At 39.1% G+C, this 22898-nt stretch overlaps 1 protein-coding gene across 1 annotated transcript in view; it reads right to left on the bottom strand.

Moving 5' to 3' along the window:
• sgcz (sarcoglycan zeta) overlaps window positions 1-22898 on the bottom strand; it is a 218742-nt gene that overhangs the window by 77576 nt on the left and 118268 nt on the right. Inside the window, exon 4 of the mRNA XM_077205055.1 lies at window positions 3438-3525. Within this exon, the coding sequence (XP_077061170.1) occupies window positions 3438-3525 (88 nt within the window). The remainder of the gene's footprint in view (window positions 1-3437; window positions 3526-22898) is intronic.

The following is a 22898-nucleotide window of genomic DNA, read 5'->3' as shown; positions in this document are numbered from 1 at the left end:
GCTGCAATCCTGCATGTTTAAAGATTGAGTTCTTTTAATTCAGCAAAAAAGTAACGCTGTGTAATTTCAAACTTCTATTGGTTGTGCTACGAATAAGTGATACGAATAATCGCAGGTCAGGGTTCACCACTTGAACTTTGGAAAGCAGCGAAATCCGAACTTGCGTTTTTGTAGCATCTGTATGAATGGAAGTCAGTGGAATGCAAAATGCAGTGTGACCCCTCCTTTACCCATATCCAACAGTCACGACCAGTGGAAAATCTGGGAAAATCCACCAACGTTTCAGTTCTTTGCTGCATGTTACTAATACAAGGGAAATATGCATGTTTGTTCTTTTCTCTGTTTTCCTTTGCACAGCAAAGCTGTGATGTGCTGTAGTCCATGAGCAGAAAGTGAGGGAGAGGATCTAGACTTCTGCTGGCTTTAGGGCTAGTTGCTTCTGCTCTGATCTTACAGCTAGTTTGAGTCAGGTAGCTCTTTTTATACACACACAAAAACATAAACACTCTTCCTTGCATACCTTGGAGTGGGGAAAAAAATCCCTGACAAGCAAAGAGGATTCACTGGAAAACACTAGAAAACCCTCGTGGCTGCATTGGGATAGAGCAGTAATTGATGGAGGTCCTGAGCCCAGTAGGCAGTCGGCCCCAGAATGCAACCTTCTGTCTTCTGAAACGTGATGGTGAAACTGAGCTTCTACTGAAAAAAAAAACCCATAAGTCTGCAGGATTGGTGTAATGTAATGTAAATGTGAATGAGTTACTCTGATGTACCTTGCACATGAAAAACAAAATCAAGGTTTAAACTGGACTAGAACAATCTGAAATTGTTTTTCAATACAAATCGTTCATGTACACCACCATTCAAAAGTTTGGGATCTGTAAGATTTAAAAAAACAAACAAATAATAAGTATCTTATGCTCAACACGTCTGCATTTATTTTACCAAAATACAGTAAGAACCATAGGCTAGCATTGTGAAATATTATTACAATTTAAAATAACAGTTTTCTATTTTTATTTATTTATTTGATAGCAAAACTGAATTTTCAGCAGCTATTACTCCAGTTTTCATTGTCGCACAAATCTTCAGATATCATTCTAATATGCAGATATGGTGCTCAAATTACTTTTTCCTTTAATGTCAATGCTGAAGACAGTTGTGGAAACTCTTACGTAATACGTAAATGTATTTACTGTCACTGTGGCGAGCAGGACGAGGCCGAGGGCCGCGAGAGAGCGGCACGAGGCCGGTGGCGTGATTACTGATGAGCGCCACCTGGGCGATGCACCGGTCTCGTATCTCTCACGGAGGAGCGGAAGCATAAAATGAGGAGCGACGACAGTGAAGATCGAGAGAGGAACAGGCCTGGACTTGTGTTGTGTTTGTTCTGTTATATGTGACAGCATGTTTAAATGTTCGCCGGTTCCCGCCTCCTTCTTCCCGTAACATCTAACCTCGTTATAGTCACTTTTTATCAATTTGAAGCTGCAGTAGGGAGTTTTGAGAAAACGTTGACTTAGCCTGAAAATTTAAACAAGCACAACTTACAGGTCCAACCCCCTTGCTCTCTGCTGCGCTACAGCCCTCCCTCCACAGCTCCTCCCCCACAGCGGAGCCTGCCGTGAACGCGCAGGGCCGCCTATGACGGTGGATTTGCAGTTATGGCACATTCACTAATAGAGACGAAACATCAACAATATGCTTTACATTGACTATGGCCTGCCCATACTTTGAATACAAACTTGGTCCTCAAATCATTATGTATTTTGCAATACATGTAACTTTATAACGTTGCACTCTTTCTATAAGTTATAAATAGCTAGTAAGACAACGTTAATATAACGGTAACTAATGCTACAGTATGTAAGTAATTATTCTAGCGATATGTAATGCGAGATAAGGTTTGCTAGTACATTATTTCAGCATCATGACAAGCCAGTGAATTATCAGGTTTCAATTGTTGCATAGCACAGTGCGTGACATTTTATCTACATGCTATGCTGCTAGAGTTTTGACACCGAGTCAATGGGCTCTGTCTAATTCTTTCTTTTTCGCCTGTTTATCGTCATTGGTCTTTTCCTTTTACCTCTTTGTTTTATGAGCAGGTGCCATTCGAGAAATTGGCAGTTTAGGTTGTTTCTCCGCCATTAGCACAGCTGCAGCACACAGGCAATCTTGAGTTTGAACGACGGTACGCTCTCGCGCTGTGCAAGAGAGGGGTGATCAGGGCGTACACGAGCGTGATTGACACTGCTAAGTCATTCCTCCTGGCTCTGATTGGTTGTTTCTGACCGGGAGCGGTGTATTTCTGCAAATGGCAATAGGACCACTGGGATGAGCCAGAGGAGCTTGATTTTTTCACAGATTATCTGTCTCATATTCTACTGTCAGGACATAATGACAGTTTTAACAAATATGTAAAAAAATATTTTTTTTACAAAAGTTACCTACAGCAACTTGTGTACAGCAAATGTGTCCTTGCTAAATAAAATCTTTCTTAAAAGCTTAAAATCTTACTGAAACTAAACTGATTCAGTGCACTGTTCTCTATCTCATCATCATCTTCTCTCAAACGCAAACTCGACCTCGGCTGGCGGCCCACTAGCTAAACTAGTACCAAACTACCACTAACCAATCAGGACCGATGTGGAATGACGTACATGGTACAATCACAAAAGGCTTTCAAAACAGGTAACTGTACCTTTTGGAAGGTTAGTGTAACACGTTGGGTCTCGTAGAGTCTAAAATGGGCTCTAATGGGATCTAAGTACTGCTTTATTTAAAAAACAAAACAAAGGCAAGATACAAGAGTCGTCAGCTTGGAAACCTCTAAAATCCCAGAAAATATAAAACCCTATTAATTAAAAATGCACACCAATTGACAAGAACCGACAAAGAAAAAAGTTAAATAAGGAGGCTTAAATATACAAGGAACTAATTAACTGAAAGAAAATGCCAAAAAAAAAAAAAGGCAAGAAACCTGGCACAAAACAAAAGAGCTTTAGTCGGGGTGGACACTGGACAGTTACTAACACCAAATTTTAGAATTCTTCCAATTTAATCTCTACATATAATACTGTCCCAAAAGCCATTTGCAGTGTCATTAAATGCCAAAATACCATCAAGGTAATAAAGTAAAAGCAATCATAATGTATATTTTATGTTTACTGGCAACTTACTAACAATGATACAATTGTCGATTCTTTTTCTTATTCAAATGTGTTCTTTCATGTAAATGAGCATTTGCCAAATTGCATATTAAGGTTTGGAGGGCAAAGCTGTAGGAGTTAAAAACATGGAAAAATTGTGGTAGCTCAAACAACAAAGAGAGAATATGAAAAGCACATGAGCTATTAATGAAACGGGGCACTGTGAAATGAGAATCTGTGAACTCGGGCAACATGTCCATGAAATAGTTTAAAAATGCCACTCACCCACAGTGAGTTGTCCTGTCAGCTGGCCAAGGTTATTCCGTGCATTCACTGTCACATTGCGGTCTGACTGTAAGACCAGAGGACTGTCCTGAAATACACAGTGAAGAAAGAAACTGGTTATATGATCCGGCATAATTAATAAAAGTTACACAAGATAAAGCAACAAGGAAGAGGAAACAGAGGAAAGTGAAACTGATCTTGCAACATTGCATCTCATTCTCAACATTGTATTTTGGTTGCTGTTAGTGATGTTGTACAGCACTTCAAGAACATTCTAGATCACTGACACCTACAATATGAAAAAGTAAAACAAATAAAAACACCTTAGAAACATTGTGAAAATAAGTAGTTTTGCAAATGGATAAAAAAAACCATTATAACCATTTTACATTTTTTAATTAATAAAAAAATATGAAAGTATTACTAACATGGTAAAATAAAGTAACATTTAAAACGTTGACTCATTTTTTAAGAAGTGACTGATCAAATGGTTTTAGTTGAAAAATATTAAGTTATGGCTGTTTTATAAGCTCACGTTCCACCGGGTAAAAACTGACATATGAATATAAAACGTGCATACAGTTTTTTTTTTTTTAAACAGTAGGAGGGTTAATTGCTTATAAGTAAAGCAGAAAACAAAAAACAAAAAGAAAAGAAAAGAAATCATGAAATGAAAATAAATAATGAAATTAAATTAAATTAAATAATGAAATGAAATGAGATAATGAAATGAAATGAGACATGAAAAAAGGAAGGAATGAATGAATACATAAATAAATAAGTAAAATGTCAAATTTTCATCAATCATACTGAATTGACATCCTTTGAATAAAGAACCATGATGAAAAAGACGACACTGGAGGCTCATATTTGATCTCTACTTCTCTCTTTGTTTTCACTTTTGTCACTACACTCACTACTGTTTTATGTTTATTGGTAAACACTTTCATTTGAAAGATGGCAAAATAATTTTGATGACAGGCATATGTTGTACCAGGGGACCTGCTAACATCATCATAACAACGTTCTTGCAATGTTATGAAAATATTTATGGTACACAGGAAAAAAAAAATCTTAACACTACTAGCTGTCGATGATGAGTTGAGATATGAGATGATTGGCATTTACATCTGTATTTAATACTGGTACTTGTGATCAGACAACCTGAAACGGATGTTATAATAGTTGTAAATGGGTGGGCAGGTAATATTATACAGAAGATAAAGAAAGATAGACAAGATGTTAATGTGTTCAATGTGATGCTGTATGTGATATCTGAACTGGCAGATACTCAGTGTGTGTGTGTGTGTGTGTGTGTGTGTGTGTGTGTGTGTGTGTGTGTGTGTGTGTGCGTGCGTGCGTGCGTGCGTGCGTGCGTGCATGTGTGTGTGCACATGCACATGCATGAATGTACTCTGGGTGGCAGGGGTGTGTGTTTGTGTGTTCATGCATGCAGGGATGCATGCTGTGGATCACTGGATTCAATGTCTTTTTGTTGTGTGCAACTTTGATCCTACTGACCTACACATCCTCTTCTATAACAGAGCCTCTGCTGTAGCATAAATCAAACACAAGCACTGAACACAATGTCGTAGTGCCCTGCATATATGATTCATCTTAAACCCGGTCAGAATCATGAGGGCATGCAATTCTGAATTCACACCATCATATACCGTATAATGTCTTTATATTATTTAGAGTATTTTTGTGTGTTACCTTTATAAGCTGATCTGAGGCTCAATCTCTTTTAAAGCTTAAGAATCTGGGCATGAGAATTCAGCCCTTAGATTAGCTTCAAAGCACAGCGCTCCCTTTTGACATTGATCGACCTGCCAGGCCACCAGATCAATATATCGACAAGTACAGTGAAGGTCCACAAGATCAAATTCCCCAATTCTTCATTTTCTCTATTTTTTCTCCCCCCTTATGTGTGTATGTTTAGTGTGTAGCCAAATGTCTTTACTTGTTGACAGTTCACATAAATGACAAACATGTAGCAACAGAATGGTTTTGATATTATAGAAACATGTGCGTAATGGCTTAATACTGACTATTTTTACTGTCAGGGTCGAAAAATGAAAATGATTTATATTAATTTAATTTAATTTATTTTTATGACACTGTTGTATACAATTAATATAAATCAAAATCAGAAAATATATAAGTAAATTATTAAATGATGCATCAAGAAATAAGTATGTAGGTTTCAAATATTCTTCAATTAAGAAAACATTGAAAAAGCTCACTGAGTTCTGGACTTTTGTGAAAACTCTTTATAATCAAAAAAAGATAAACTGCATGAAGAATCACTTATTTACGTACATTGTGTGTACACTTACTGTACGTATAATGAGAGGATTTAAATGATGTCAAAAAGGCACAGAAAGGTAAAAAAACAAGTTATGTAAACATACACAGTACTTATAGTCACTTATATGTCAATGACAGAAGCCAACTGTTGTAACTTAATGAGTAGTACTTAGTCGATTGCTTGAACAATAGAAGTTTGGAACTGCAGTATCTGCACTGGCTGTTTCAAACTGAATAATTTGATCCAGATGATGTCAATCTAGTGGAGTAAAACACTATCTTCTCTAATTACCTCGGAAACACCCACCTACCCAGCGCTATGTGTGTTATCATCAGTTGTGGCATGCATGTTCATAAGCTGAGATGGACAGGTTTATTGTTTTATGATCATGCAATAAGCAATGCAGAAGACAAGGTTTCTAAAAGGACACATTCAAATCAAAAGTAAACAGTGAAAGGGCTGTAAAGTTTTAAGCTGATGACAAATCCATTAAAGCAAGCTTTACATTTTAATTTTAATTGCTCAACCTTGACAAAGACCTGCAAACACCATTCAACTCCTTTTATCCAAACCCAACATGACGGACTTGTGAAATCAGTTACCTGGTAGCTCAGAGCTGACACATGCAAATAACCTAATGGCCATTTACATGAAAAGAAGCCACTTTGTCTTGAGTGTTATCCTTTAATCTGATATGTATTTCCATTCCAATCAAACAGACACAATCTGTGTCCACAGCTCACTGTCTCATTCTTCACCTTCTGTCTATACACAATTTTAAGCAGGATGCACAAAGAGCAATATACAGAATGAGAAGAGATCATTTGTGTAAAGAGCATTCAGGCATGATAATTTTGTGTTCCTCCCCGATGTCCATCTGTTCTTCATTATCACTCTTTCATTGTTTTCCCTCTCGTTTAATGACACACCTGCTGAGGTCCTAAATTTAGACACCCTTTTTCTCCTGCTGTGGCGACCCCTGTGATGTCTCCTATTGAATAGATTCTGTTTGATATTTAATCACAAAATCATACACACGCACAAATCCTCTCAATATAACAACAAAGCAGATACACAATGTAAATAAAATATTCATTTTGAAGTTTAGTCAGATTCAGTGATTAAAACAGGAGTTTTTGCACTCAATGAGTTTGCACTGAACTGACTGAGAGCTTCAGTGATTATAAAGGACGAGCTCTTTCTTGCTGTCATAAGACCTTGTGACCTTTCCTAAAAATACATACTTCACACTTCAGCACAAAAATGACAAAAAATAGTTATACAGTTATAATAGTTCCATATCAGTTGGTCACTCTCGGCATACGTCGTGACCGACGAATAGGAATCTTGCTAGAGAGGCCAATATACTTTGAGTGAAACTAAACGAGCCAATGCACATTGGTGTGCAGTCATTTACATCAGCTGTTCAGCCACGCGGCGGGGGTATATAATTAGCAGCAGGTGCGATTGGACTTTAGATTTTTGCTTCGGAGCTGAGCACTTCGATGCTGTGTTCTCTACAACAAGAGAGTTACGACGAGCGAGCTCTCAACGGGACCTTTCCAGTCTGGTGCGGGTGATACGGCGCGGCAGCGTGGTCAAATTCTTCTCTCTCTCTCTCTCTCTCTCTCTCTCTCTCTCTCTCTCTCTCTCTCTCTCTCTCTCTCTCTCTCTCTCACTCTCACTCTCTTTATCTTTTTATTCTTTGAGCAAAAACAATAAAGCTGTTTTTACAGCTGGTAAGATCGCCACCGAGAGAGACAGCACACGACAGGTGCACATTCCTGTCCGTGTTCGCTGCAACCGTTCCCCTGCGTGCTTCAGCACCAAGGAGAGCAGTCCCTAAAAGAGCTTACATGGATTTTTAAAAATGCCACTATGCTTGTGTGTTTCTGGATGCGGTCGTTACCTGGGATCACGGGATGGTCACAAGCACTGTATCGCGTGTCTGGGCATTGAACACGCATGAGTGTTCACGAATGAGGCAGAATTTGTGGATGAGTCATGTACCCATTGTGGGGAAGATGACCATCTCAGAGTTACTGTCGAGACTCTCGTTCCTACAAAGGTGTGAGGTCCCTGTACGTGTACAAAACTCAAAGTCTCAGGACCTCAGACCAGCTCTTTGTCTGTTACGGAGGCCACCAGAAGGGAAATGATCCAAGCAGAGAATGGCCCACTGGATAGTGGATGCCATTGCCTTGGCTTACCAAGCACAATGCTTGCCCTTCCCGCTGAGTTTGCATGCTCACTCCACGAGAGGCGTTGCATCCTCCTGGGCGCTGGCACATGGATCCTCGCTAACAGATATCTGTAGAGCTGCGGGCTGGGCGACACCTAACACATTCACTAAATATTATATCCTACGTGTAGAGCCGGTCTCCTCCCGTGTTCTCACCCTAAACGGGTAGAAGCACTGAGAGGCCCGGCTCTGTCGGCTTGCTGCACCCTACTGTGCATCCTTATTACTCCAGTGTGAAAAACTTGTTGAGTCCTCCAACACCCTCGGCACAGACATGGCGGTGAGTCTGGCGCCAGGCCTTTATTTGTTGAATCCTTGAGAACCGGGTCAAGGTTGGGTCTAGGCTGGGTCCCATATGTGTGACCCTGCAGGGATCCCATATGTGTATTTCTTCCATGGTTGATTCTAAACGGAAGCCTGTGTCTTTCCCATGGGCTAAGTCACCCAGTATTTCATATGCAGTACAACCTTCAGGTTAGTCCATATGTATATCGCCAGATAACTCCTTCGGGGAAGAATGTGGGTTCCGCAGCGTTCTCCTTCCTAACAGAAAGGGCACACCTTCCCAATGTTATCCAACAATCTCACTGTATGGGTTATCACGGAAAAACAGTGACAGATACACACTATGTAAGCCCTCTCCTATCGTCCTTCCAGGCAAGAAGGGGCAAGAGGCTTGCACAGGTCAGCAGCTGTGGCGGTTTGATAGGGATTTCTATTTATGTCGGCCATGACGTACGCCGAGAGAGACAGCTTGGTATGGCACGTCTCGGTTACGTATGGTAACGCTCGTTCCCTGAAGGAGAGAACGGAGAGGTACGTCCCGCCGCCACATCTGCTGCGTCCCGCCGGGGCAACCAGCTGATCGTTTCAGCTCCTCAGCAAAACACTGAAGTGCAATTGCACCTTCTGCTCATTATATACCCGCACCGCGTGGCTGAACAGCTGATGCAAATGATTGCACGCCAATGTGAATGTGAAAAAAATATATATGTTAGGGAGTAGAATAGAAGTAGAAAGGCTAATAGGCCGATAAGTGCTCCTCTGCAGGAATCCACTGTTTTAGTGGTAATTTAGTGTCTTTTTTTCATTTTTAAATAAAAGTGTTTGAATTTCACCAAGTGTTAGTTTTCCTACATTACAACAACTTCTGTCATTTTAACCTTTACTAATGCATTATTATATCAAACATTGTATGTGTTAACATTAATTATGTTTTTAACATGACTGTGGTATGAAGCATGGCATGTTTGCTACTGAGAGACAGATATCAGCGCCACACGTGAGTCCCGCGGATATAAAGGAATAAGGACATTTCATTCTACCGAACCCCCCGCAAATTCTGAATTACTACTCACACAGGTCAGTTTATTTGGCGAATGAAACTTGTGAGGTAACACAGCGTTGTTTCAATTGGTCTACACTATCACACCAAACTGCATTTGAGTGTGTTGAAAGTTATAATGTTATTCTATGTGTTAGTTTGTTGGCTGTATGAGGCTAGCAGATCAAAATTAGAATAACATACTGATCATATTCTAACATTTAATCATGTTGAGCTTTATAACATTGATTAGTTTTATGTACATTTGCTCACCTGTCTAATAAAGTACATGCAAGAGCATGTCAATTGACTGTCAAGTCGAAGTTAGTTGCGGACGTGGAGCTCTTGGCATCTCGAAAACGCCAAGCTGATATTGGTTCTTGTTTTAGTTCTCCTTTTGTCCCAAAGTCTGCTTGCCATGGTCCATAATGTTTGAACAAAACAACAACAGCGTGAGCGTGCCGCTAGACATAACGCAGTTGTCCACGTCTGTCGCCATAGATACTAGTGCAATACGAGCGCAAACCTGGGATAATGCGGATATTACGCCATTGACAGACGACAATGACCAGGGATGAGCCATTATTTAAAATACGAATTTCTCTGACATTAAAAATCTTTGGGAACTTTTGGGATATTGTAAGTACACAACTGCAGGAAATATGTCACACTCTGGAAATGATTTTTGGATATTTTATTTCAAAAATGGTAAATGGTAAATGGTAAATGGACTGCATTTATATAGCGCTTTCACAGACCGAATGGCCACCAAAGCGCTTTACATAGTTGCCTCACATTCACCCATTCATACACCGACGGCGGTGTCAGCCATGCAAGGCGCCACGCAGCTCGTCGGGAGCAGTTGGGGTTAGGTGTCTTGCTCATGGACACCTCGACACTTGGTCAGGTGGAACCGGGGATTGAAGATTGAAAATCTTACATATTGTACCTTTAACTAACATTAACAAATGTGAATACATACTGTAACAAATGTATTGCTCATTGTTAGTTCATGTTATTCAATGCAAAAACTAATTTTAACAAATGAGACCTATTTCTTATCATTGTCAATGTTGAAATCAGTTGTACTGCTTAATATTTAGTAGAAACAGTGCTATATTTCTTCAGGATTCTTTGATGAATAGAATGTTCAAAAGAACAGCATTTATTTGAAATGGAAATCTTGTAAAATTATACATGTTTTACTGTCACTTTTAAACTATTGTGTCTATCTCTGATAAATCAGTTTTTTTTTCTTAAAAAATAAAATGTATATTGACCCCAAAGTTTTGAACGGTATAAAAAAAAATGGTTTGGATTGATATAAGGGTGTCCAAATCCCAATAAATCTAGCTAAGACCAACTTTTAAGGTTATATTTTCTGTTTATTTTAATACATTTTTAGAAGTGAATTCTCTATTGTTTCGTTCTGGTTAAAATAAACTCAGACATTCAGCACCATGGACAGCACACATGCGAAACCAGGAAGCATTGCTTATGGCACATAGGGAGGCAAAACAGATGATGCAAGAGACTTGAAGTAAGTTCAGGGTTAAAACACTTACACTTGTCTCTTTCTGGAGTAAAAGAGGAATTAAATGAGGAATCTCCTATCAAGAGTGGGTGTGAGATGTTCGGCTTTTGAGTTTAATGTACTGTCTAACAAACTCACTTAAATTGCATCAGAGATTGGCATTTCAAATGCAAAAAAAAATTAAAAAAGCTGGGGACTATCAGTCATGGATGTTTTGCTCCTTTAACCCCAGTACATCTCCTGGTGGCGGAGCAATCGCAGGGATCACTCCCTGCCACCCCCTGCTGATGCCCTAGGTGTTACTTGGCCCCCATCCCCTATGCTTCCTCCTAAGCGACAGCCAAAAGCTGCCCCTATCGGCCTCCTCTGCCAGTTCTTTAAAGGCTTTTCGACACCCTGCTCCTGTACATCCCATTTCGCGGAGCAGGCGAACCGTTGAGGACCCAACGAAGCCCCTACATCCCACTTCAACTGGAAACGTGGTGGCTTTCCAGCCAGCCTCTCTGCAGTCTTCTACCAGATCTGCATACTTGGCACGCTTCCGCTCGTTGGCAGCCTCCATTCCCTCCTCCCATGGGACAGTAAGCTCCACCAACAAGATGGTCTTGCATGACTCTGACCACATGATCAGGTCTGGCCGGAGCAAAGTTTCCACGATCTCCCTGGGGAATTGGAGCTGCCTCCCCAGGTCGACCCTCATGTTCCACTCACTGCCAGATGAGAGGACTCTAGATGTTGCTCACTAGTGAGGGTGGTTGATTTTTTCTCCGGCCCTTGCAAACAGGATGGGACTTCTCGTTGGCCCAGAAGGTCTTCTATTAGCCTCCTGACTACATGACTCCGCCACCTCTGCTAACTTCCTCATATAGCAGCCTTGGGACAATGCTGTCTTGTAACCCGACAGGATGTGCTGGAGGCTTGCATTGCTGGTACTGCAAAGGGGGCAAAGTTCTTCAGTGCCGAACCACTGATGGAGGTTTCTGGGACAAGGTAGGGTGTCATAAGTAGATCGTATCAGGAAGCTGAGCCTGGCTTGGGGGATCTTCCACAGATCAGACCATGAAAAATGCCTGTCTGTGACACCTTCCCATGACATCCAGCCTCCCTGCCGGCTCTGAGACACCGCCTTGATGTTAAGGCGCTCCTGCTCAGTCCTTGTCACTTCTGCCACCACCATGGCTCTCCGCTCTTCCTCGGAGGCCTTTGACCAGAAGAGGGGGGTCTCGCTCGTCCCAAGGCCTGCTCAACCCTCCTGGACTCTGCCGACTAAGCTCTATCCAGAGCTTTAACAAACCTAGAAAAACACTTCGGCAACGCCAAATGGCAAAGTATATGGGTACACCAACACCCAAGGCATCAACATATGATCTGGAGGGCAGAAATTGGAAGATTCCAGACAATATTGCCCAGTTACAGGAGGCTGATGTTACCTTAAAGCCCTTGTTTGCCAAAGTGGGTAAAGACGAGAGTAAAGTACAAACTCTTGGGGCTGAAACATATGTTTTGCAGAATGGTATTTTGTATGTGATGTCTGATAGTGTTACACGTCTTGTCATTCCACAATGCTGTAGGTCTCTTGTAATACACCTTGGACACACTATACCATGGTCAGGACATCTTGCACACAAGAAAACATACCAAAGACTCAGTTTCCGTTTCTTTCGGCCTTCCATGTATACTGACGTACTCACACACTGTGCCACATGCTCTGTTTGTCAGAAAACCAGTTATCACAGGTCAGCAAGAGTACCTCTGTATCCATTGCCGGTGATCTCCACTTCATTCAGAAGAATCGCAATGGACATAGTTGGACCTCTGGAGAGGAGCAGTGTCGGTCACCAGTATATCTTGGTAGTGTGTGACTACGCTACTCAGTACCCTGAAGCATTTCTCCTAAGATTGATTACAACTGCCAAGGTAATCAGTGCTCTTGTGCAAATGCTTTCCAGAGTCGGTATCCCAGATGAGATAATCACAGACCAAGGCACCAACTTTACATCGAGCTTGATGAAGAACCTCCACAGACAGCTGGGCATCCAGTCGATCAAGACAACTCCCTATCACCCGCAGATGGATGGACTAGTTGAGAGATTTAACCAAACACTCAAGAACATTCTGAAAAAGTTTGTTAGTGACACTGGGAAAGACTGGGCCAAGTGATTGCCGTTTATGCTGTTTGCATATAGAGAGGTACCCCAAGTGTTAACAGGGTTTTCACCTTTTGAATTGGTGTACGAGTGGTCTGTCCAGGGTCCACTAGATCGGCTGAGGAAAAGCTGGGAAGCTCCTACAACGTACAAAGCACCCGAATGTTTTCAAGACAGAGCCATGAAGAACCAACCTGATCGAACATACAATCCAGCTCATTGACTCAATTCCGATTCGACAACATCCCTATCGAGTGCCTGAACGACTGATCAAGCTGCTGAGGGGGGAGATTCAGTTGATGAGGAAATGGGGGTGATCGAGCCATCAAACAGCCCATGGAGCAGCCCGACTGTCCTAGTACCAAAAAAAAAGATGGATCGCTGAGGATCTGCCTCGACTTTCGGAAGCTCAATTCTGTCTCCAGTGCTGTCTCCAGGTTTGATGCATACCCAATGCCTCGGATTGATGAGCTGGCGAAACGGATTTGGCCAAGCCAAATACATCACCACTTTAGACCAGTGCAAAGGATACTGGCAGGTGCCCTTAGCCCAAGAATCCAAAGAGTACACCGCCTTCAGAACACCCTTAGGACTGTTCGATTTTACTACGATGCCATTCGGGTTACATGGAGCTCCAGCCACCTTTCAACTTTCATGGATCAGGTTCTACGAGGGGAAGAACACTGCTGTGCGGCGTATATTGATGACTTGATCATCTACAATGGCAGCTGGGAAGAGCATCTACAGCACCTGAGCAGAGTCTTACAGAAAATCGATGAGGCAGGTTTGTCCTTAAATGTGAATGGGCAAAACAGGAGACACAATACCTGGGATCCTTCTAGGCAATGGCGTGGTTCGACCACAGGTGGACAAGGTGGAGGGCATACAAAACCATCCAAGACCTCGGACAAAGAAAGAGGTACGTGCCTTTCATTGGACTGGTCGGATGGTACCAAAGGTTTATACCAGAGTTCTCCAGTGTCGCGGTACCCCTGACCAACTTCACCACAAAGATGGTTTGCAATCCAGTCCCCTGCATAAAATAAGCTGAGCGGGCGTTTCACCCGCTGAAGGAGAGTATATGTAACAGTCCTGTGCTTCGAATTCCTGATTTCTCCCAGAGATTTCTAGTTCAAGTAAATGTTTTTGCCATTGGATTGGGAGCCATACTGGCACAAGGAGAGGAAGGCCAGGAACAATCCTTTATCTAAGCCATAAGCTGCTCCCTCAAGAGACTCAATACTCCACTGTTGAAAAAGAGGGACTGGCCATCAGGTGGGCATTAGAAAGTCTCCGATATTACTTGCTGGGAAGAGAGTTTGATCTTGAAACAGACCATCGAGCATTGACCTGGATAAACTCAATGAAGGATCGAAACGCCAGGATAACAAGATGGTACCCATCACTGCAGCCTTACCACTTTAAGATCAGACAACGTCCTGGGAAAGACAACATAACGGCTGATTACCTGTCCAGATTACCGAGTTTGTCAATCTAGGAGAGGAGGGAGGAAATGTGACAGAGGGCTCTGTCATGATCGCGACAGCACTATATTCACACACACATATGATCCACTATCCAACCGTTTTCATGTTTTTCCTAGCCTTGCGTGCACACTAGGGTCAGGTTAACGCTCCAGTTGCATACAGAATGCACACATTACCACATCCTTTCCCCATATTCAATAATAAACACACACAAACACCAGATAAGTTCATCAATACATGTTTATTGTACTTATCTGCACGTTATGTCTCGCCTATTTTTGTTTATTTGTGTTGCGTTGTAGTCCAGATTACCGGAAGCAAATGGCAAACCCCGATGATCCAGAAAGATAGATATATCTGTGATTTCCCGCAATCGCTCTGGTAACTGGACTGTCTCAAATGTTGTTTGTTTGGGGTTGAGTTAACACAAATGTATGATAATGAATATTGTTTATGCATATATAGCTTTACATAAATAATGATATACATAACATAATCATCAGTGTCATAACATATATATATATATATATATATATATATATATATATATATATATATATATGTTTTGGCAATGAGTAGTTGTCTGCTTACCTTTCTGTAGAAGGATTTAACAGCCAAGTGCTATCTGGATATTTTTACTCCATTTTCTCCATCTTATCTATTTTTTTGCATTTTGCACAACTTGCACAAGAAGTGCTATTGTGGCCTTGACATCGTTTTCTTGTGGGTTACCATTTTTTCCATCACGCCTCGACACAGTGTGTGTGTGTGTGTGTGTGTGTGTGTGTGTGTGTGTGTGTGTGTGTGTGTGTGTGTGTGTGTGTGTGTGTGTGTGTGTGTGTGTGTGTGTGTGTGTGTGTGTGTGTGTGTAAAGCCTCATACCTCAACCCAGCCTCAAATCCTGAATGAAGTGTTGCACACATTTTGGACCATCTCTGTTGATGTTTCAATGCAATAGTAAATATAGAACTAGTTGTCTGAATAAGTACAGCGTTTTCATTTTTTACTCAAGAAACACTATATATAAAGACTGATGTTTTATGTATTTGAGGAACAGAGCAGAGTGTCTTAATCTAGCATTTGTCCTCGAGTCAACCAATACACTTTATCTTTTACAACATGAGATTTTGGCCAAATGACGGAAAAAAATAGCGCCCAAATAGTTACAATAAACCTGTAAGTTGATGAAAACCTAATGCTGCCTTAAATGCGGTTTAAAAACCTTGTTAACATCATTTTAGCCAAGGTAATAATATAATGACATTATAGAATAGTAATATTGCAAATGTCTGGCCATATTTAAAGCCACAATATCAACACTGACAACACAGTGTTTCATTATAAAAAAAAAAAATTGTTTCTATTTTCTGAAAAGTAGCAGATTTGCAATTTAAAAGTAGCTTGCCATTTCTGCCCAACAGCGATTATATCCAAATATTCAAATATTATTGAAATACAGTCACTTTGAATTTAGTTTTGTAACCAATGTAATGCATCTTTGCTGAATAAAAGTATTATTTGCTTTTAAAAAAATAATAGTAATATCTGAACCTATAATTACCACTACAGAAAAAGCTAACAAAATTCCAATTTCATTCATTTAACCTTGCTGTGGGAGGATGTGGAAAAGGAAACCTTTGCCATGAAGGGGGACAAGATGTGAAGAATGACAAACCAATCTATCTCCAGGAGGAATAAAGTTAACAAGGTTTCATTTATGACACTATAAAATAGCAGAGAATGAATGTATGTTCCTGCTCAATAAGGGGGTATAAAGCTTAAGACTACATTTCTGCCTGCCTCTTACAGGGAGGCATGGAGGTTCAGGTGAACTTTCTGAGGGCAAGGCCACATAACGTCAAAGCCAAATGCTTTGAAGTTTTTTTTTTTTTTTTTTTTTTTTTTTTTTTTTTTTTATGTTAATGTTAAAGAAAATTTTCTACCAGGGCAATGTGACCTTTATACCAGGGCAATACATTCCGTATTGTGTGAGTTAAGAACAAAAAAACCAAACAAAAACACCCAATCAGACTGTCTGTTTATTATAGAAAAAGTAAATTACTATAATTTATATGAGGATATAGAAATAATCTAATGTTGTGTGATGGTATTATGATAGGATCTAAGGAATATATAAAATTATAATGTATCATGACCTAAGATAGTTACTTACATCCAGCCATTTCTGACATATTTTCTCCAATAAAATGATTGATTCATTATACTGAGTTATAAATTCAAAGCGACATACCTCATCTATTGAGTGCTCCAAATTTCAGACTATTATATAGATATGAATATTCAGTTATTATGTCTTTAGGCACTTTAACCAAAAATATATATTTGGGTTTCTGCACTAGTCTTCATAACCGAATCTTTGGCATTCAGTTGTGTGATTCAGGCATCTAAACATCTACAATGTACTGTAGTTACACTAAGATTAGCTTCAGTCACTGCTCCGGATGAGGTCAGCATGTAAACTGGCTTTAGATCTCACACACACACACACACACACACACACACACACACACACACACACACACACACACACACACACACACACACACACACACACACACACACACACACACACACACTTGAGATCTCACATTTTAAGCGAAAGCCAATATTTTTAAGGAAGCTTTGGTGGAAAGAGCACTGTCAGTCACTGCCGAACAGAAAGCAAACAGCTGTCCGTGTGTGACTTGTCTCCTGCATCACATGTAAACACAAACACAAATACTGGCTTCCATTGCCTTGCCACTGTGTCCTGTAACACATTTCTTGCACACAATTATTATTGCAATGCAAGGACAAACACATGTCCTCAAACACCCACGCAAAACAATATTTGTTGCTATACTCTATTTGCATATACTCAGTGAGATCTGGGCTGGTAACCAAAAAGCTGAGTCTGAATCCTTCATTACCGTAAAATTGCTGAGTATATGGGGTTGTTAGAACTATGAACATAAAGGTATGATGAAGTTGTTTGATTTTGTAATAGTCCCTGAATCACCTAATCATCATCTAATTATCATAAACCAAAAGCTAAATTAGACTCAGGTGTGTTTGGAGGCCCGGGCGGAATTATCAACAGTTGTGCTGATCCGACTGTTCTTTATTCATCTAAGCTAAGAGTAAAAGAAGTGTGATTTCATTCAATCTTTCTTAAAAGGTTAAAGACACATATATCATGTTTTTTTCTGTTTTGCTCACAGGTGAAAAAAACTAAAACAAAACATTATCAATGTTAGCTGAATAAATTTACAGATTCAGTTCATAGATCAATTACTATTTCATTAGTGATAACACATTACAGTAATATTATCCTTGATATTAGTTAATGTGATAGGTATAATGAATAAAAAAAATAAGAACATTGTTTATGGTAACACTTTACAAAAATATCCACAACTTTTGATTTTAAAAATGTATTAGTAACTGTTGAATTGAGCATTAACTATAAATGCTTAGTATTTTTGGTAACACTTTGCAAAATAGTCATGTGCTTCAACAATTAAAGTCATTACATAATATTACCTTTACAACTCAGAAGCTAATGATTAATTAATGCAGACAACTGGAAGTTGAAATACATGGCTTCGACCCATTGTGGTAATTGACATATTAATTTACACTATTAGTTAATTCTATATGTTATTAAGGAATTGATACTTTATGACACATTTAATTAATAACAATTAAAATATTACCTAATATATTAATCTTATAGAATCGTAATTAATTTCTGACGCAGTAATCATTAATACATGGTTTAGTTCTTCATCCATTAACTCATACCTGTCTGTGCCTTAGTTAGGCATGAATTAATGCATATTAGTGCAACGATATTGTAAAGAGTTACCGTATTTTTCATTGTTAGTTCATGTTAACTAATGAAGTTAACTAATGTCAACAAATGAAACCTTATTGTAAAGTTTTCTTGAATTCATAAATCTTGGTTAATATTAATGAACAAATGTAAGCAAATCGTATTTTTGTTAATTCACCCTGAAGGAAATTATATCTCTATGGCAGACTTTTGTTCCTGTGAGGATGTGCACTAATATAGATGAAAACTGGGAAACCAGTTTTCATATTTATGATCACTTCTTTGCTCACATACGCATATACAGGCCAAACGTTTCACACTTTGAGGAATGGGATTATACTGACATATCAGGCTGCTCACATACACACAAAGTACTGCTGATCCCAGCTGACAAACACCCAGCACTGATGTCTGGATATCATCCAATCTCACAGTGGCCTTGGGCAGAGTGGAATATGATTGGTTGCCAAGCAGAGTCAGAAATTTGAGTATTAAGCATTAAATCCAGCCTTATGATTAGTGCCAGTCTGTAATGTCCTGCCCTGAGTACACTTCCCAAGACACTCCTAGCAAAAGCATTCATAAAGTTTAGATGAAACAAACATTGAAGAAGATTTATTTGATGCAACTTTGTAAAGTTGGCTATTTATGGTAAAAACAACCATCATAGAAGATTTATCTGATGCTATCCTTTACATAAAGTTTTATTTTGTGGCTTCCATAAATCAATATAAGCAATGTGATTTTCGAGCACACAACAGATTGTTGTGTGTAAATTATTCTCTCCTCGAGGGCCAAACCTCGCAAGGGTTGGTTGCACACACACACACACACACACACACACACACACACACACACACACACACACACACACACACACACACACACACACACACACACACACACACACACACACACACACACACACACAAAGGCACGCAGACACAAATGCATGCTCAACACAAGAAAGTAGAATGAAACCGGAGAGAAAGTCTTATCTGATTGGTAATAGGTTATTGATTAGTAAGTCAGTCCAATCCTATGGTTTGTTGGCTGTTTGAGCTCAACTAGCCAACCTGTTATCAGGGCAATCAACAAAAGAAAATTCCAGCAAAAGCAACCTCAAGACAAATAAAATAGTAATATTGCTAAACCCAAACATATTTATACATAATTCACACATCTACCACTTTCTACTATCTTCTATTTTGCAGCGAGTGTACATGAAGATTCTTTGAGTTTGATGAGTTCTCTGCACTTTAGCTACACTCGTTCTGTCATTCTCTGCTGACTGTTCTTCTTAACATGCTAAAAGTTTCTACCCTATATTGAGCCAATATACTTCTATTGATTCCTTAGCCATGGCCTGTACAGCACACACACACACACAGTCAAATTCACACACAATATATCAAAACCACACAGTAATACAGAAATTGGCTTACAAGATGGTGCATTTCATGTTTTAAAGATGAGCTAAACCACACCAGACAGGTGACAGTACTGTCAATGCGAGTTTGACATTATATATGAAGCATAATAGAATGCATTCTTCTGAAATGTTCTTGAGAGGCAAGCTTAAAAGGACAGTTTGACATGCACTGCTGTTTAACACTGTACGTATGTTAAATCTCTTGATCTCCAGGTCTACATCTTATTAAAGCAATAGTTCTGCCAAAGATGAAAATTCTGTCATCATTTGCCTACCCTCATGGCATTCCAAAACCCTTCTTTGATTTTTTTCTTTCTTTCTTGGAACACAAAATATTCATTTTGAACAGTGTATTTGCTGTTTCTTAACATTTAATTACAATTAATGAGAAATGCAACTTTAAAGCTTCAAAAAGAACACAAATCTTCAAAAGAATGATAAAAGTGGCCCACAATAGTACATACTTTATTGTTTCAAGTGGTTGAATCCATATCATAGTTTTATGCGAGGAGCAAAACTAAAATTTAGGTCATTCACAAAATCCGAAAGTGAAGTAGTGATGCCTGATTTGCTAAATTAGTTAAATTGTTAAAATATGTACTGTACAAAATATATGTTCTCTTGCATCCTTCAAGATAGATAGTTATGGATGATGATGATAGATGGATAGATGGATAGATCTGCATCTGGATAGATAGACAAAATAAATAGTAAGATAGATAACAACGAGCTATATGTCGTTTCATTACATGTATATTACGTACACGTACTATAAACCTAAATATATTCAATGACAATGCATGCACATTCATACACACATTTATCTTGTCATTTTTCAGGCCCACACTCATTTTAATAATGAACAAGCTTTTTATAGATTCAAGCCACAGTGTGGCTTTACAGCAGCATACCATAATGCATCACTCTCCCAAGAGTTTTTCTCATGCTCTCAGCTAGATCTTCGCTCAGATCCCAGCGTGAGCAAACCACAGGGACTATTTGTCACTGTACTACTGATCAAACCCCTCCTCTTTAATACAATGATTATCTTCCCCTATTGATCTTCATTTTACTGCCTCGTAATTGTATGTAGTATGCTGTAAATGAGCAGTCCATATTAAATCTTTTGACATTCTAAGTTTTCCTGTGCAGGAAATTATCTAGGAGCCGTGCTCCACTTGTTTGTTGCTTTATTATCCTCATGGGGAGATCTGGAGATCTGGGGGGCGTATCTAATGATAGTGCAAGCACACTGATATGTTACAGTGGCCCTGTTTACACCTGGTATTAAGATGCATTTTCGGATCACAACGCTAAATACAGGCATTAAACAAGGTCTAAAGCATTTTGAGTTTGTCCACTTTCTACCACTTCCAGAGAGAGTCGAAAACATATTCGACCGGATTGCTTTTGTAGTGTAGGCGCTCATGTGGTCGAATGTGTTCGAACAGCCACAAAAGACTGCCTACTCTCCTCCTATTGACCTAATGCTTAAACATTATGGGAAGTGCGCTATAGTCAGATGAGATTTAAACTTTGTTGGCTGAAGACTCAAGTTTGGTTTAAAGATGAAAAACGTACAAGGACAATGTTCTCTCACCATTCCTGATTTCTAACACGCACAGACTTCGGCGTGGTGTGTGTGTTTGTGCGTTTGTGTGCGATTTTTGGCAGTAAAAAAACAACAACTGGGAAATGGGATTGAAACACAAAGGAGGCCATATTCAAACCTTTATCTCCCATGTGAGCACCAAGGCTCAACATGTCAGAAATCTCAAACAAAGAAAGCAGGGGAAAGCAATGCTAAAGATAGCAAATTAGAGTAAGAAACATGTACCCCATGTATTTTGTTGATGATCTATAAGGCGTTGTGAGGTCAAACTCAATTTTAGTATTTTGGCACAAATCTATGATCAACACAGGCCAGCTGTGGTCATCTTCCAAAAAAAAAAAAACTTAAAAGTACTCAAAGAAAATATGTCCCAGAATATATTAAATGCACGATAACTTTAAAGGACAAATATGAGACAGATGTTTACACCAATCAAATGAAAATCAGTTTAGAGATGCTACATGGTGCTAAGAATATGCACTTCAGAAAAAAGTGTTCAATCATGCTCTAATCAGAGAAAAAAAAAAAAAATATATATATATATAGTTCTGCCAAAGATGAAAATTCTGTCATCATTTGCCTACCCTCGTGGCATTCCAAAACCCTTCTTTGATTTTTTTCTTGCTTTCTTGGAACACAAAATATTCATTTTGAACAGTGTATTTGCTGTTTCTTAACATTTAATTACAATTAATGAGAAATGCAACTTTAAAGCTTCAAAAATAACACAAATCTTGTATGTATTGTAACACAAAAAAGTATGATAAAAGTGGCCCACAATAGTACATACTTTATTGTCTTGAAAATAAAATTTTCAAGACAATTCTTTATTATGTGTCTGAACATGTCCTTTCCATGCACATGCAGATTGGTGTTAATATACTGTATGTAATATATATATATATATATATATATAAATATATATATATATATATATATATATATATTACATACAGTATATAAACACCAATCTGCATGTGCATGGAAAGGACATGTTCAGACACATAATAAAGAAATGTCTTGAAAATTCTGAGAAAACATCAAACATCGAGAAATTCTGAAAAAAAAAAAAAAACTTTCAGTTCCTGGAGTAGCTGTCAAAATAAAATCACCCTAGAGACAGGTAAGGTAATTAGTACTTGACATGATCAGAAATAACCCCAGGAGTAACAGCTGCATACTTCCTGCACTGACTTATGACAGTCCTCATGAATCCCACCAATGAGAAACACAGAAGAGGCGCTTTGCAAAATAAAAACCATTGCTTCACTTGAATGATATTGCTGCCCATTTCAACTTTGTTAATCACTGAGGAGACAATTCACACAAGAATGAGTGTGAATTCAGGAAACATTTCAGCTGAAGATACTGTAACTAACTAAAGCCAAATGGCTGCAGCTAAAGGAAATGTTGACCAAAAACATCCACAATGTGGTTGGATGATTATAAGCCCAGCATATCAATATCTTAAAGCATTGTTGTAAACAGAAATGGTTCCATATAGCTTAACATGTTCGGGAAACCCATACTACCATGA

This window comes from Siphateles boraxobius, unplaced genomic scaffold (genome assembly GCF_051911475.1).
Source record: "Siphateles boraxobius isolate OS27281-9 unplaced genomic scaffold, OSU_SipBor_1 53, whole genome shotgun sequence".
Lineage (NCBI taxonomy): Eukaryota > Metazoa > Chordata > Actinopteri > Cypriniformes > Leuciscidae > Siphateles > Siphateles boraxobius.
The sequence above is the reverse complement of the archived record's forward strand: the minus strand, read 5'-3'. Positions and strand labels throughout refer to the sequence as shown.